The sequence below is a fragment of the Lottia gigantea genome, assembly GCF_000327385.1.
Source record: "Lottia gigantea unplaced genomic scaffold LOTGIsca_2, whole genome shotgun sequence".
Classification (NCBI taxonomy): domain Eukaryota; kingdom Metazoa; phylum Mollusca; class Gastropoda; family Lottiidae; genus Lottia; species Lottia gigantea.
The window spans coordinates 1,079,373-1,096,257 of record NW_008708400.1 but is presented as its reverse complement, the minus strand read 5'-3'; the positions used below and the strand labels follow the sequence as shown (position 1 = coordinate 1,096,257).

Genomic DNA, 16,885 nt, shown 5'->3' with positions numbered 1-16,885 from the left:
AAATAATCTTCAGAAGTACTATAAATGTACGAATATGGCATAATTCCTTCAAAATATCTCAAACAATTTCTCTAGAATGTCTTGTCTATTATAGACCTTTAAGTCAGTGTCTCAAGAAAGGACAACTCGTCTTTTTAACTTTCTCAGGCGGATTATTCTGGAAACACATGTGTTTGAAGGCTCAAATTTGGACTCTGAGCTGTGAACACTATTACTGATATCAAAATGCCATGATACTACGTCTTAGAATAAACATAAAATTTGAAAAATTTAAACTTGGCCAATAAGAGCATATATTCATCAATAGATATACCTGGTGCCACAAATAAGATAACAGGATCCTTATATAATCCGATAAATCCAAAAAAAAACTTAATAAAAATGCAATTAACTATTGAAAAACGCTCAATATTAAGATTAAGCGTTTTTCAATAATTAGTAAGTTTTATGAATTTTCTAATTTTCTAGATTTTACAGGAATTCTGTTGTAACTTTATGGCACCAGGTAAGTTTCACTGATGAATATATATTGATATTGACCATTTTTGAGAATTAAATTTTATGTTCATATTAAGACGTAGTATCACTTTAAGATAACTATATCCTGGCAATATTCTACATTTTGTTTTAATATAAATTAATAATATTTAAGTAGGTCAATTGTCTGAAGATAGCATAGCGTGAAACTCTGAGTTATAACAACAACAATGTTTTTTAGGTTCTGTTTTATTATTTCTATTTCTGTTTTAAAGTATAATGAATTTAAAGCCAATGTTATTAGTTCTGTGGCCGAAGTGAATGGAGAAATATAACATGCTTACTCTTTCAAAACACCTGTTACAACTATGCGACAAGGTTTGTCAACTGGACATCCTTTTATTTGTTAATATATAATCCCCGAGTATTTCAAAAAATCTTTTAATCATCTTTTAATCATTTCATTTACCGCTAAGTATAAAATCTCAAATTCATTCTATTCTGATAATTTGAATTTAAGTTTCACAGTTGGATATATTATTCAAATTAAAATAAAATAATTACAGCAGATTTTGTACATTTTATCACGAAATGAAAATCCTTGTGTCTTGTACAAAATAGATTTATTCGTCAAGGACCAAGCAAAGGCATTTCAACCCACACAGCTTGGCATTTTGCAGTCTATGAACCTGGACGATACGCTTGGTAATATACATAAATTATTAAACAAAAAAAAAAAAAAAACACTATGCATTAATAGTAGGCCCACATTGAAAATAATTATGCCTTTGCCATAGTTTTCAGAGAATATTGTAAACCACAGAAATTGTACCCGGATAACGGAGACTAAAATGACCCATTTCAGTTTCAGCGCGATATTCCATGCAGTAGCAGATTCTTAAAGGAATACTGACTCATTTTAAACTTGGTCAAAAAGTTTATCAGTAAATAAACCAAGTACTGACTATCCAAACCGCAAAACGAAACCCCAAATCCAAAACAACATTTTGGAGAAAGATTGGTAGCAGCTTATGGAGTATATCAACCATTATAGTGAGGAAGTATTTCATAATGAAAAGTGGTATAAGGTGTCAAGACGAGTAAGCATACACTCCTTGAACGCGAAAGACGGATAGGGTCAAACACAAAAGGTTTATTTGTGAGTCAATCTTTCTAAGAATGTTTATTTGAATATCTGAGACGCACTTTCATTGAATATTTATTTGAATATCTGAGACACACTTTCATAGACTGTTTATTTGAATATCTGAGAAACACTTTCATTGAATATTTGAGACACAATTTCATTGAATGTATATTAAATCTGACAAACACTTTCATTAAATGATTTTTATATATCTGACAAACACTTTCATTAAATGTATATTTGAATGTCTGAGACACACTTTCTTTGAATGTTTACTTGAATATATGAGACACACTTTCATAGACTGTTTATTTGTAAAACCTTAGTCACACTTTTATAGAATGTTATTAACTATATATCTATATGACACTTTTTATAGAATATTTATTTGAATATTTAAATCACACTTTTTATAGAATGTTTATTTGAATATTTAAATCACACTTTTTATAGAATGTTTATTTGAATATTTAAATCACACTTTTTATAGAATGTTTATTTGAAATAACCGAGTCACATTTTTGTACAATATTTCTTTGAAAATATTAATCAAAATTTTTAATGAATGTATTTTTGAAATATGCAAGTCAATCTTTCATTATAATTATTAAAAATATGAAAACATACACAAAAAAAACTGAGAAAATATTTTCTGTCGTAGCGAAACATTTCAACTAGGCTTCAATCAGAATTGGCCTAATTACAAATTAAATCAGAGCAATAAAGTGCACATTAACACCATGAAATAACTACAAGTTACCAATCATTATTGCAGACAGGCATTAGCCACATCAATTTCATGTCATATTACATTTAAAGGTTCACCAGACCTGACATGCAAATACAACCGAATCAACAGCCCTGTCTGAGCACAATTTCACATGCATCATCTTTCACTAGAGAAATTATTCAACGTAAAATAAATTCTTATTGTTTCATTATTTTATTATTAATGACTATTTTTTAGAGGAGATATAGAGATGCCATAGTCTATTACATATATAGATTACACTACTCAGACACCGAGAAGCCTTTGAAAAAAATAGGTAATAAAATTGGCTAAAACGTTCTGAAACTGAACAGATGGTATTGAAGGGATAAAGTCATTTAATAACCTAGTAAACTTCTACCCAAATCACTTGTCACAATGGTAGTCAAATTTGTTTTTTATGAGGTTAAAGGTATACTATCTTTTAGGATGACCAAACGATTCAAATATTTAAAAACTTATGCTTGTTCTTAAGGGGACTTACCTGGTGTCAAAACTCTACGACAGAATCCCTCTATACATCCTTCTTAATGGATACATTAATGGTAGTATTCTTTATTTAGTCAATAGTCACCTGGCACCTCGTTAGTCCAACTGATGAATATATTCTTTAATTGACAATGTTTCAGACTTTGAATTTTATGTCCATTCTTAGAAGTAGCCTAGTATTCCTTTTAAATAAAATTTCTGTCCTAAAAGCCCTATCTGTCTATATTTTGTTGTTTAAATGGAAAAATGAATTATAAAATTTTAAGAGGTAGTTCTTCTTTAAGAATTTGCTACTACATGGGATATCTTGCTTGAAGTGAAATGGGTTATCCGTTATACAGGCACAATGGCTAAAAACTATGGCTAAAGCATAATTATTTCCAATGTGGGTCTCTTATAAATGCATAGTTGGATCTTTGTCTAATAATTTATGTATATTATCAATAATATCGTCCGGGTTCATAGATTGCAAAATGCCAAGCTGTGTGGGTGGAAATGCCTTTGCTTGGTTCTTGACCTTAGGGCAAGACGACTTATGCCAAAATGATATATATTATGATATAAATCGCGATATCATTGTTAGTCTCCTCTGAAAAGCAAACAATTTTTCAGGAAAAAAAATTCTGTCTTTTTAGAATTTGTCGAAAATAAGCAAATTTGATAGGGTGTAAAAATCATCACATAAAGCTCAAAAACTTTAAAAATTTCTCCATGTAATATTTTGCTTATTAGACGTCTTGTGTTACTTATGTAAAAGTAATTTGCAACTATTAAACCTTTTTAATATAAACTAACTTTTCAGGAATGAACGTTTTTCTGTGCTTTGAGTGCAACAGATCTGAATTAAATTTAGGATTACTCGTGCTGTTGACTGATGCGCCCTTCCTTTGCCCAATCATACGTTAGAAACAGAAACGCTACGTTAATCAGTATTAAAATATAGATATGACGTCACTCTCTGATCTCGGCGTACCATTATCCAACATAATGGTACTGGTAAACAGCCAATGAGTCCAATATTGACGTTAATAATGCGCTCTAAATATTGGACTCTTGGTCCTTTGCTAAGTAAATGTAACCTGTTTTATAATTGTGTTCACGATTGACTTGGCTTCAAATAGTATATGAACACTAGTCATGATAATTGGTCTAAGATTTATTCTTAGCATAAGACTATTATTCTTATTTTGTCAAAAATAAAGCACTAAAACCTCTTCATAAACAACACTAATGTTTTAAATTTGATACAGCCAAGGGAATGATAATTGCAATAGCTCGGTCATCCTTGTTACTAATTGCTTATAAAATTTAACAATGCAAAATGTAAATCACGAAACGATGCCGCATATGCCATGACAGTAGTGTATTTAGGAGCCATAACAAATTCCCCGCCTTCCTAGATTAGATAAATTTTACAAGGATTCCCAACATATCAAGTGCCCTATTAAATCCAGAAAGCCGACGGATGCCCGCTCCGTCAATTAAATCCTCGCAATTCCACTGGACATGAATCTTGTATTTCGATTCTGAAATACTTGAATGAATCATACGGGAAAGGGAAAAACTGACCTGTTGACATACATATTCAAATTGTAATCCATGAGTCACAGTCCAGATATACGAAATTAAATAAGTAAAATATCCATTTTAATCTATATCCATATCATTTATAATGAAATGAACGACAATGCAATAAGGAAATAATAGTATGTAACTCGAACAGGTATATTTTTTTTATTTTCCCGACTGGACATTTTATTAAGCGTGTGATTTGGTCTCATGTGACCTATATTATGGCACGTGCCTGAGCAGATGTAATTATTTGTGAACTGTATTTGAAGTTGGTTAATGGTCTCAATTGGTAGTCCAAATTTGAGCCTTCAAATCCATGTGTGTTCAGAGTTATCCGCGTTTGAATGTTAACATGACGACTCGTCATTTTAAGACACTCTGTGATACATAGTAAAGACAGATATAGAAATAGGAAAAGATATTTTTGAAGGAATTGTGTGATTTTCGTACATTTCTAGTACTTCTGAAGACTATTTACATATATTCAAGATTCAAATGAATATACATGAACTTGACACCAAAACTGTTTTGGGTAACCAACTTTGACTTATCTTTCAACGAAAACACACGCGAATATATTCCATTAATTTATGTTGGCTACTTTTATTTTCACTCTATAACGGTTTCAAATTGCAATTTCTCTTCTTTAATTAGTGTAAAGGTGCTTGATTAAGTCTGGTTAAATAATTTGTAGCCTTCACTAACTATTAATTATTTATTCCTCATTTTCTTCGTAATTGATGAAAAAGAAAGCGAGAAAAGTGGCTGTAATTAGTGTCTGTGCCTTTAGGTTATATTATATTTGCCTGAAAGTTGTAATTCAATCGAGTGTATTCTGTCGTAGAGGTCGGTTTCGGTTGATTCCCTAATGTCAAATATTATATCAGTAAGTAAGGTATTGGGGGGTTGGAGTGGTGAAAGACACAAGCATCAGAATCTGTCTTACCTTGAGAAGGATTCTAAGCCACAACACCTATTGAAAAATAAATAGTAAGATGAAGAATTTAACACAAAGTTATTAACATTTCCAGAGTTATTTCCAAGTAGTCATAGCTTAGGCTTGGGCCTATCTAGGCCATCATGTTAATCTCTGAAGTGAGTAGACTAGGCCTGTAGTTGTCTCAAACTCAAGCGTTTGGGCATTGGTATATAGAAATAAAAGTTTCAAAATTCACATTTTTATTATTTCGATAGCTGGAACTAATATTCAACACAGCAGTTTCACATTCACAAAATAAAAGTCAGCATTTTACTAATATCTACAGTTACTTTCGATATTTAACAATGTATTCTGCTGTAAACTAATGTTTGCTCCTTCCTGCTTATAATAATCAGCTCTCAAACGAACTTTTAACTATTTTCATCATCCATATGTGCTTTTAAAGGAAATAGACAAAACTAAACAGGAAGTAGCCTTTCTTAACTAATCATAAAAGTTACATCGGAATCAGACCACAACTCCTTTCTAGACCAAAGGAGAAGTAGGACTATATACATTAATGATGACTACACTGAAATGGTAGCCACAATAGTTGCCTGTCTCCGAAATAGATCAATTGTTATCTTAACGGTTGACATTTGATGGTTAACGTCTTGCGAGTCTGTGAAGTTATCAAAGTGACAAATTGATCGCGCCTATTGAGGGTTATTTCCCTTTAGTCAAAGTTATAAAGGTAAACAAAACAAATTCATCTTTTACTCCAGCTGTATTTTTATTGGATTAATTTTAAGCAAATGTACTTGTATAACAATATTGTTCTGAAGTTTATTTTGGACATTATGTCATCTGTCAGACTACCTAATGTATGTACCCAAGGCTAGTAGTCTAATTGTGCTTTGAGACAAAACGGACACGCGGTAAAATGGACCTTATCCTTATGTCCAACTAGCCTACTATACAGTAGGCCTATATCCTATTTATGATGTTTTTAGTCCTATGAATTGATTATATTCACTCAAATAATATATCTCAAGAGAGTCTTAAGTCTAAAATATTATTGAATAGGAATGAAATCGCTTGAGACAGCCAATTTATGTTCTAAACAAGATATCAAAATCGGGCAAAAACATTGCCATCTTTTATCGTGCTTAGCATTAATTGCGACAGTTTTACGAAGTAAAAGCCACTATCAAAATACTTCAACACCAATCCCATCTCATTGCTGCTGTGGGTCCGATCTCCATCGGCGTGTTCAAGAAGTCCGATGGCTTAAGTCCGATGACCTTGAATAATTTATCTTCGCCCATAATTCCAGTGGACCAAGCTGTAAATGTGTATGGACAATCTAGGAAGGATCAATGCCAAAAGGTTGGTCATAGACCAGCTGGTAGAGTCCACACAATATGGTGCATTTAGTAGCCTATTTTTTTTAATAGGCTATCACTTGAATAACTCAAGCAGGTGGCTTGTTTAATCTTTATCGCCAGGAATATTAATATAATAAGACGACTATCTTAATATTCTTTATTGTATGTTAGTATCGTACTTTATATCATACAAATATATTTCACCAAGAATTGTACTATTAACTATACTTTGTAATGTTATATTATCTATCATACAAATATAATACAGGACATTAATGAAAGTCATGATGATAATGAGAGGGTGATATACCACAAAGCCCTAACTGTTTTGTAAACAGGTAAACAAGAAATAGTTAAAACAAGTGAGACTGAAACGTCTCAAGGACACCAATGTCTGGAAACCAGATATAAATATTGTTTTAGAATAAAATTGCAATAATCAAAACATTCGACACACACTCCAAATATTAGATGAAACTGGTACAAACGTTTAATGATCTGTAATAATTTCAGCAAACCTTCAAATTAGCTACAAACCTGGTTGGATGTTGGTGGGGAATACGTGACTAACGAAGGCAAAAAAAAAAATCCATATGATGATTAACCTTAGAGTTATCCCGATGAGGCATCTTGCCTCGAGAGGCGTACTCCCAATGCTACCCTATCATTATATATACAGTACAAAGTTTTACCAATTACATTACTTACAAACATACGATAATATTCGTAATTTAAGTATTGTATGCTTACACAATAACAAAATGTCATATTGTTGAAAAAGTTGTTATATTTAGAGTTTGGAAACATTCGGCAACATATGCCCAACATGTTATCGAAGCTGTATGTCTACTTGTCCGGAACATCTGCCTCCATAATAGCATCTGATATATATAGGCTCGAGAAAAACTAGATCCTGTTTTATGGGGATTTTTCATGCCTCCGAATATGCATTTTTTCTAGCATGATATCCATATTTCCAAATATATTTGGGTTTTGCGTCGTCGATTTAGATAAATAGGTTAAAAAAAACCTTCAGAGGTGCACTAAATCTTAACTAAACAAGGCTTAGTTTTCTGTCTCTACACCAGCCGACAACTTTAAAAATAGCTTTCAAACAGAGGCATATGTTCCGGTCTATGTGTATAAACATGCACAAAAAATCTTATATTTGTTGCTTAGGTATGTTGCCAAGATGATTTGTCCAACATGTTACCGAAAGTGTTGTCGGTGTGTCAGTTGTAATACAACTGTTTCACATTTTGATACTGTTTACATCCAGTCATATTATTCAACATAACCAAAAGTATCTCTGCTCTCCGCAAAAAAAAAATGGTCGAATGAAAAGGCAGCGGCGTATAAAAATTGTTGTAGCATTTCAGTCTATGTTTATTTACTTTTTTTCTCCCTAGTAAAACTGTTCATATCGTTATGTTACGTGACAGTTAACGTAAACTCAAAATTCTTTAAAAAATATTTTTAATTATAGTAATTCTAATTCGTCTGAGGGTATGTTCGTTAACAGACGTTGGTAACCTCTGACCTTTAAAGACGTGTAAATAAACCAGTAATTGGGCTACCAGGTATAAATGTGATTAGAATTGACCTTGTTTGCTAGAAACAATTTCCTCAATCTGTCCTTGGTTATTGAAGGAATCTCAAACTCGGCCAATAAAAGTATATATTCATCAGTGGACTCACCTGGTGTCATAACTATCCAACAGAATTCCTGTTATAAATTATATATCCATTTTTTCACTAAGTAATAATTGAAAAAGAGTAATATCCATATTATTATGGATTTGAAGAACCAGTATGAGATTATGTATGGTTATGACATTAAGTAAGTTTACTGATATTATACTCATATTGGCCAAGTTTGAAAAACTCAACTTTATCGTCATTCAAGAGGTAGTCGTCTTTGAAACAAAGCTTGAATTTGGTTCTTAAAGAACACTTTACACGATGCCAGTCTATAATAATTTGCTTACAAAGCTGGGAGACTGTATTAAAACTTCTTATAACATGAAAATCTCCCTTGCTCAAAGTTCGATCTTGTCTGTCAGCTGGTATAACGCGAATTTTTAGCTCTCCAATAGCATATCAGAATAAGAATTCTACCTGGGTGCTTGGGGTAGCCGGATTCAGATATGAATCGGATTTCTTGCTGTAAACCTTAAACAGATGAATAAATTTTTGATCGATCATACCAAAAAGGCTTGGAAAATTAAGATGAATTAATTGAGCACATCAGAAGTAGGAATTATTTTGCTTGCGGTAAAATTAAAGATTTTCCGAGATGCTAACGTATCATATACCTGTCTCCAATAAAAAAAAATGCAAAGAAAATGTTTTGTTTTAGTAGAACAATTGTAAACGAATACTTCGTGTCTTCGTATAAAACATCACACGTTCCCAAAAAGCGTTTTAATTATACAGTATTTTTTCCAATTTAAAACAACTGGACACTGTGGCCAATTTATACTCACGAGACGTTAAAATGGTTTTGAGTGTATACAATATATCAACATCTTGTTATAAACTTCAAAACATAAAAACTTATTTCAATGTCACCAAACAGGGACAAATTTAAAGAAATTATTGTTAAGTTTTTTTAATCCCTTCCCTTCTATTTATTTACGCAATATTTTGTTTGTCAATGAAATTAGGGCTATTGTTTCAGCTGACGGGACGTGACATAAAACGGATCAAGTTGATAACTTACTATAGAGGTGTCTAAACAGCTTATTCAATCTGCCTAAAATAGTTTTACAGTTAGGCTGAGTTAGGGCATGTCTCTTGTTAAACATGTTTAGCATGTATAATATGACAATTTTTGGATGAGTGTTTTTTTACTGATTGGCTTTCACTTAGTAACAGTGGCGGAGGGTCTATCTAAAATTAAGGAATATGTGGTACTCAATTCCAATAACCAAGCCACACAAACCGACAAAACCAGGAGAACAAAATTGCTCTGACTTGCTAATTGTATATGTATATTATGTAGAAATATTGGAAGGGTGGTACTAAATTTTTACATCCACACAAACGGACCAAACCAAAAGTACAAAATTGCTCTGATTGACTGATTGCATTCATATTGTGTAGAAATATAGGAAGGGTGGTACTAAATTCGAACATCCCAGCCACACAAACCGACCCAACCGGAAATACAAAGTCCTTTGACTGGCTAATTGTATTTTTATTATGTAGAAATAAAGTAAGGGTGGTATTAAATTCCAAATCCCAGCCACACAAATCGACCAAACCGGAAATACGAAGTTGTTTTGACTTGCTAATTGTATTCCTATAATGTAGAAAGTAAGGGTGGTATTCCAACATCCCAGCCACACAAACCGACAAAAGTGCTACAATGCTATTAATATTATAGCTTTATTAAAATTATTCAATTTGAGTTGATAGTAACATCTGTTTAATTCATTAAATTGGTTTCAATTACTTGAAAATTTATGATCCACTCCGATCCTAACTTTGGCTTGGGTGACAATGTCGAGTGGTTGATATTCCATACCGATATTGGTAATATTTATGATGCCAAGATTTAAGGAATGGTTATGGTTTAAAACATATTGAAAAAAACATGTAAAAATAATAAGTGTAGGAGGGTGCGCGTTTGACGATATTTATTTTTAAATTAAAGATTTAAATAATATTATATATTTCAGGTAATTGAATGACTTATGGATATGTAACAGCAATGAAGAGGATTGTTAGCTTCAACCAAGATCCCATATTATTTGATCTAGAGAACATTTATCTTTGATATTGGCGGACGAATCTCTATAGCCTATTATATTGCTTCGCAATCTTGATGTTTTCTTTTCTTAAATGAAAACTAGCGGTTATCACGAGATTGTAGGGAAGGTAAACAAAACTAGCCTTGGTTGTCAAGACATTTGTGGATTTGTGACGAGAACAAGTTAATTAGGGTTAATGAATTAATCCCATTATGATCGCGTATGGTGTGTTCTAATAATGATTTGTAATCGTGCATGTCAATGGAGTAATTGCCAGTATTACGAACAATGTGATATAAATATAGACTTTTGCCTGATTAGTACGAGTCATAAGAGAACCCTGTGATATAGGACTATAACTAACTTTATTTGAGATAAAGCGATCGATGCATTCAGGTGACACATTTGGAGCGCAGAATGCAGTATAGATGAATGAAAGTAGCCGACACGAGGATAGTTAGTGGATGAGGAGTACTGTGAAGAATATTCTAGGATTTCATCTCATTACATCGGATAGATCGCCGTTGTGTTCAATGCCTTAACGTGTCATCTTAGATACGTTGTAAAGAACAACGTTTGAAAGAACGCAGGGACACTCCGGATTAAGTATGCGTTTATATCTTAAAAAAATTGTGCAACTTTCATTCATCTGCAGTGTGTTTAGTCTTATATTGCTGAATTTTTACAAAAGAGAAGAATGGGCCGAGGGAGTACGCGACACACCCTGGGGTGTAAATTTCGTCAAAGTTGAGGGCAAGCGTACGCTAGACTATAATGGACCTAATATTCACGAGCACGTGCGACATTTACAATCAGGAACAGTACCCTTATTTTATAATCAAACACAAGCTAATGATTTATTCTATAAATCGCCGAGAAATAAAAACTTAATTTATCCCAGTTCCGATCATTCGCAAGATAGGATAGTAAATCAAATGGAATTCATACCTGAAAATGTGAAACAGTTCAAAACAAATGAAGAAATGCCAATGAAAACCATACTTCTCTATAATGGTTTCGGTGGTTGGCAGGTAAAGCGTGGACAACAGACGTTTATCGAACAAAAGTGTCCCGTAAACCGGTGCATCTTATCTTCAGATAGACAGAAGGCAGCTGATGCTGATGCTGTATTATTTAGTCAATCACCATCTCGTCCACGATTCAATCGTCCATTAAATCAAATATGGGTGTTATTCATGCTAGAATCACCGTATCATACCCCTGGTTTAAGTGCCTATAAAAATGTTTTTAATTGGACAGCCACCTACAGACACGACTCAACTTTAGTAGCGCCTTATGAACGATTTCAACCTTTTAACGAATCTGAGTTAACGAAGCCACAAAATAAAAACTATGCAGCTGGAAAGACAAAAACAGTTGCATGGTTTGTGTCGAATTGTGGTGCAAGAAATGGTCGAAGACAATACGCCGACAAACTGGCAGAACATATTAAAGTTGATATTTATGGCGGCTGTGGACCGTTGAAATGCCCTCGTCACCAATCAGGAAAATGTTTCGATATGTTGAACAAAGATTATAAATTTTATCTGGCGTTTGAAAATTCAAACTGTCGAGACTACATTACAGAGAAATTCTTTGTCAACGGCTTACAGTAAGTACATATGTCATATTTCTACATACGGTACTATGCTTTATCAGTTTTAATATTCAGATTTAAACTCTGATGTCGGTCCATCTAAATGCATAGACACGAAATGGACGCTGAAATTGGAGCAAGAAAACAAAGTCTAGAGACATGATGTCTGTGATGTCTGCTATGCTCTTTGTATGCATAGTTTACAAACTTTACCATTAATATTTTGGTATTATGTCTATGATAATGTGCACAATATATATATGTATATGTATATATTTATGAATAACAGTTGGCTATGCTATGTATAGCATAGTTTATCTTGCATGTAACACAGTGTGATCTTAGAGTGCTATCTGAAAATTGTATACATCTACATGTCTATCGTTGTTAGTCATTGTTTTGCTGCTATGTTGGATTATCACTTTCCTATGCGCTTAGTTAATATTTTTCTCCTGGATCATTTTTTTGTTTTGACGTTATGAGCATAAATTGTTTCTCTATTGTTCTGACTTGCTACCCTTATAAGCTTATTAACGTTGACGTGTCTTACTGTAGTATTTGGAAGTTGATCTTTTACATTTTATGTTAAAAACGCATGTCTTTTAACTGCACTATGAGTTGTATGAAGATTCCTTACGGTTTTGATGCACGCTTTCAAGTGGTTATTTGTTATTTGAAACATTTCTGTCAATTAATTGATTTGAGTTTGAAGCTGGTTGGTAAAGCAAATTTCACGACAAGTAGCTAGTGTTTTGTTGGTTTAGGTACTAAATACCGTGAATGTCAACTAAAGGTGACTCGGTGCATTTTCGGCTCTTTATTCTGAGACTACTGAGGATATCGCAAGAAATGTTCACGGCCAGTAAAATTCGACCCAGATTTGGTTAGGGATTGGATTTATTAGCTTATTTATTGTAATTTTATCATCGAAACTGCAGAAGAGTGGGAGACACCGCCTTGCCTAGATGTCTAAAAAAAAGCCCTTAATGTTGTAAACCTAAATCTTATTAACATTTTTGCTATCAACCACCCCCTGTTTGTAAATAGGTCAATGTGTAATCGAATACATATAATCAGATTAGCTTAAGACGGATTATTGACTTTTAAGGGCAAAATATAGAAAATATCAAATTGTCTGTTTTATATTTCCTCCTTCAATACCCATCAATAAGTTGTGTGGAATTCATCGGGAACTTTTTATTAAGTTATTATTTTTTTGGTCAATTTAAGCCCATCCAGCCACTCCCGACCAAATCATGGATCAAGTATTCCGCAAAATATTCTAATATTATGGATTGGTTCGTTCGGTGGACCAAATCTTTTGAATATTTAGGCGAATAATCTGAGTGGTTGTTATGAAATGAAAGAATTTTGGGAATCTATACATGAACCATCATTGATAATTACCATTTGGTGTTTTAATATTGATAATCTGTAATTAGCATTAATTATAAATACCGTAATATCTATTTGCCGTTGGATGAGCTTTTATGATCAATACTCACAGACTATATAATGTGTGTTATATTGACAAAATATGTGATAAGTTTTTGTCTTGAATTTTTTATTCAGTTTTTGGCATGTTGTAATTAATTTTGCAGTTTGCAGTGTAATCAAACCCTTTTTCATTATCTGAACAAAAATCTTAGCATTTGTAACAATTTACCCACCCAACCATAGGAATGCAACACAGTAATTAAATGAAAGTAATGTCTATATTTCGATACGACTGGTTACGGATAACGATATGGAAGGGTATTATAATCGTGTAAGTCACGTTGGTATCTCATATATTTCAAAGGCTTTGAGAGGGAGAGGGAGTTACTTGTTTTCGGAGAGATATACGAGTGAATGGTGTTCACTATTTAATTAATTTACAAATGTAATGGAAAATATTCCACCATAAAGTTGAATTTCTTAATGTAATAAGAGGGTTACTAAATAATGTGGTAACATACAAATTACGTTCTGTCCTCTCATTTACAGTTCTGGAATATTCATAAAAACATTACATCGTACATGGAACGGTGACTCCTGCAGTACAGAAAGAGGGTCGGGCGAAAAAAAAATGTGGAAAAAAAGGGCTGACATCCCGTGTTTCATGCAATTTGAAAGAGTGCTCTTTAAAATTTTGCATTTTTACATTGAAATAAAGTACGTCTCAACAACAAAAATTTTGTGACAATAGTCGAATGAATTTTTTTTTACCGTCGAATATACTAAGACTATGGTTACTGAAACTCCCCTCAATACTTAATATTGATATGGTTGACACTGTCAAAGATAAGAAGTTCAAGTGAAATTTATTCACCGTATGTAAACAGCTTTGTAATTTAGATCATTTTATTGTATTGAGGGCAAAGGGTTGAAATTTAAAGGTGTATAATATATATACATTAATATTTGTTCTTGAAATAGTTATCTCGTTACACGATTATTTTAGTTTAGAGGTGGCATCATTTTCATCAGAAGTTTCAAATAAAGAAGTTTTGGAGGACTTCTCTCCTCGTTCTGATAGTGGTATTACGTTGCAAGCATTATCATTTTGCACAGTGCTTGTTACAGGCCTTAATAATGGAAACCACCACAATTAGTGTTATTTCAGTTAAGTTCTGTCATATTGCATGTTTTTATAACCACAATTTGGATTACGACCTATTGCTTATACAACATTTATTACATTAGTTGTACCACTATAGAATTTGTAAAAATTATACAAGGATTTGGAATCAATATTTATTACATTAATTGAAATAACACTCTAGTCAAACCCAAAGTATATGTTTGTGAAAACATAATGTCCCAAATCGTTAAAATGTTACCGGGTTACGCCTATTGAAATTAAATGAATTTTTACGTATTCCAGTTAATATTTTTTTATAACCATTACCAAGTCTCAGAGCTTTTAATTGACAATTGATTGATTTTATTCGATCTACATCACCCCCAACAGGTGTATATTATACCAGGTGTTTAGGTAATTTGACCGTTGGATATAGTTAATAGTCAGATTGGTTTTCTATCAACTGAATTTTCCTGTTTGTTTTTGACATTTAATTTTTACAGTAAACTATAAAGGGTTTGGAAAAATCTCAATCCTGTTTAATAAATAAGAATGGTAGCGTTCACTTTTATTGAGGAAATTCTGCTGTAAACTGCTATGTTCTATTTCATTCCACTCTTTCCTGTCCATTTCTGTTTCATTCTGTTCTGATCCACTTCTGTTATATTATTTTATGTTCTGTTTCATTCCGTTCTGTTTCTGTATAAAGAATCGAGTGTTTTAGTGACTGGGAGTGATAATAAAATAAATTTTCATTTCTTTTATTTACAGGCATGATGTGATACCGATAGTCATGGGAGGATCTCCCGAAGATTACAGAAGGGCAGCCCCTGTTCACAGTTATATTCACGTGGATGATTTTAACTCACCAAAAGAACTGGCCGAGTACCTCCATAAACTTGATACGAATGATAAACTATATAACGAATATTTTTTATGGAAAGGAACTGGATCGTTTATCAATACTTACTTTTGGTGTCGTATGTGTGCTTTGATCCACGATGAGAATCGCCCGCAATCTGTGTTCGAGAATATCGATAAATGGTGGCGTGGGCCTGGAATATGTATTGGACAAGAAACGTGGCGTAGTTATTACAGTAAAAATAAGAAAACGTCATAGTACATGCGACAAGTAATATAATATTTTCTATTGCATATACACTGATTTGTAACGTAACTGCTGTGAGTACAGTAGAACTTGACAATAATAATAATAATAATAATAATAATCATACCAGTACATGGCAACTCAAAATAAGCTAAATGCAGTACCAACATTTTTCTTTCAACCAATCAGAAGCCCTATTCACAAAAACGTACAAGTAACTTAAACGAAAACTAATTAGTCTCAAAGAAGCTGCTATTGATCGATCACAGTAGGTCCCCTGTATCTTCTGTGTCAGGACCTGCTTCTCAATTGCCACTATTTTTAAAATTACATATTTAGATACTTATTAGATCTTCTCTGATGTTTACTTAACCCCATTCCCAATCCGAAACTATCTGATTTTTATCATATTTATTTTATTCGTTAAACGAGTTCCACGGTTATCAGATGCCAAATATAAAAATCAGCAAGTTTCGGATTATCTCAGTCCCAACCATCCTTAAGCTTTTAGATACGCAAAACCAATGTCGATTATCAAACGAAAACTAAGTCTTCATCGTACATCTTAAAATATGTTGCTCAACCTTTTTCTTTGTGTCATATGCTTGTGTGCCAATTTAGATAAAATATTGAGAGAAAAGATCTAAGAAATCCAAATTGCATATTTGCCTGTGATATTTTCAGATATTTTCAAATAAATCTTTGAAATTTAACCAAATTCGGAAAAAGTTTAGATTAGTAAATTTATTTTCGTCTGCTCTTGCCCTTGAACAATACTATTAAAATGCAGATCTGAATGTTTTGTTGCATATTTCTTGTTATCTGGAGGTAACAACTTTCAAATGCATGATCTGAGGAAAAAATTTGATTAATTGATTGAATATTCTAATCACCCAATTCTAATTGTGATGCGTTAAATCTTTCCTAGGTAACAAGTTGAGTCTCACGAAACATCTGGATCTGAATTTTAATTAGAAGAATCCTCCCGTGGATGTTATCAGAACATAATTATATATACACCACATCTCCTCACCATGTCTGAAATTATAATATAAATAATGATAAAAAATATAAAAAGATGGAATATTTTTAATATTTGTT

The 16,885-nt window shown here is 32.6% G+C and overlaps 1 protein-coding gene across 1 annotated transcript; it reads left to right on the top strand.

Annotated features, from left to right (window-relative positions):
* Positions 1-5,194: 5,194 nt before the first annotated feature.
* LOTGIDRAFT_152652 (hypothetical protein) lies at positions 5,195-15,796 on the top strand (the record flags this gene model as incomplete). The annotated part of the gene is made up of 3 exons (XM_009053175.1): positions 5,195-5,244; positions 11,418-12,128; positions 15,448-15,796. 3 exons carry the CDS (start codon positions 5,195-5,197, stop codon positions 15,794-15,796), a joined length of 1,110 nt encoding a protein of 369 aa, XP_009051423.1.
* Between the last annotated feature and the right edge of the window lie 1,089 nt (positions 15,797-16,885).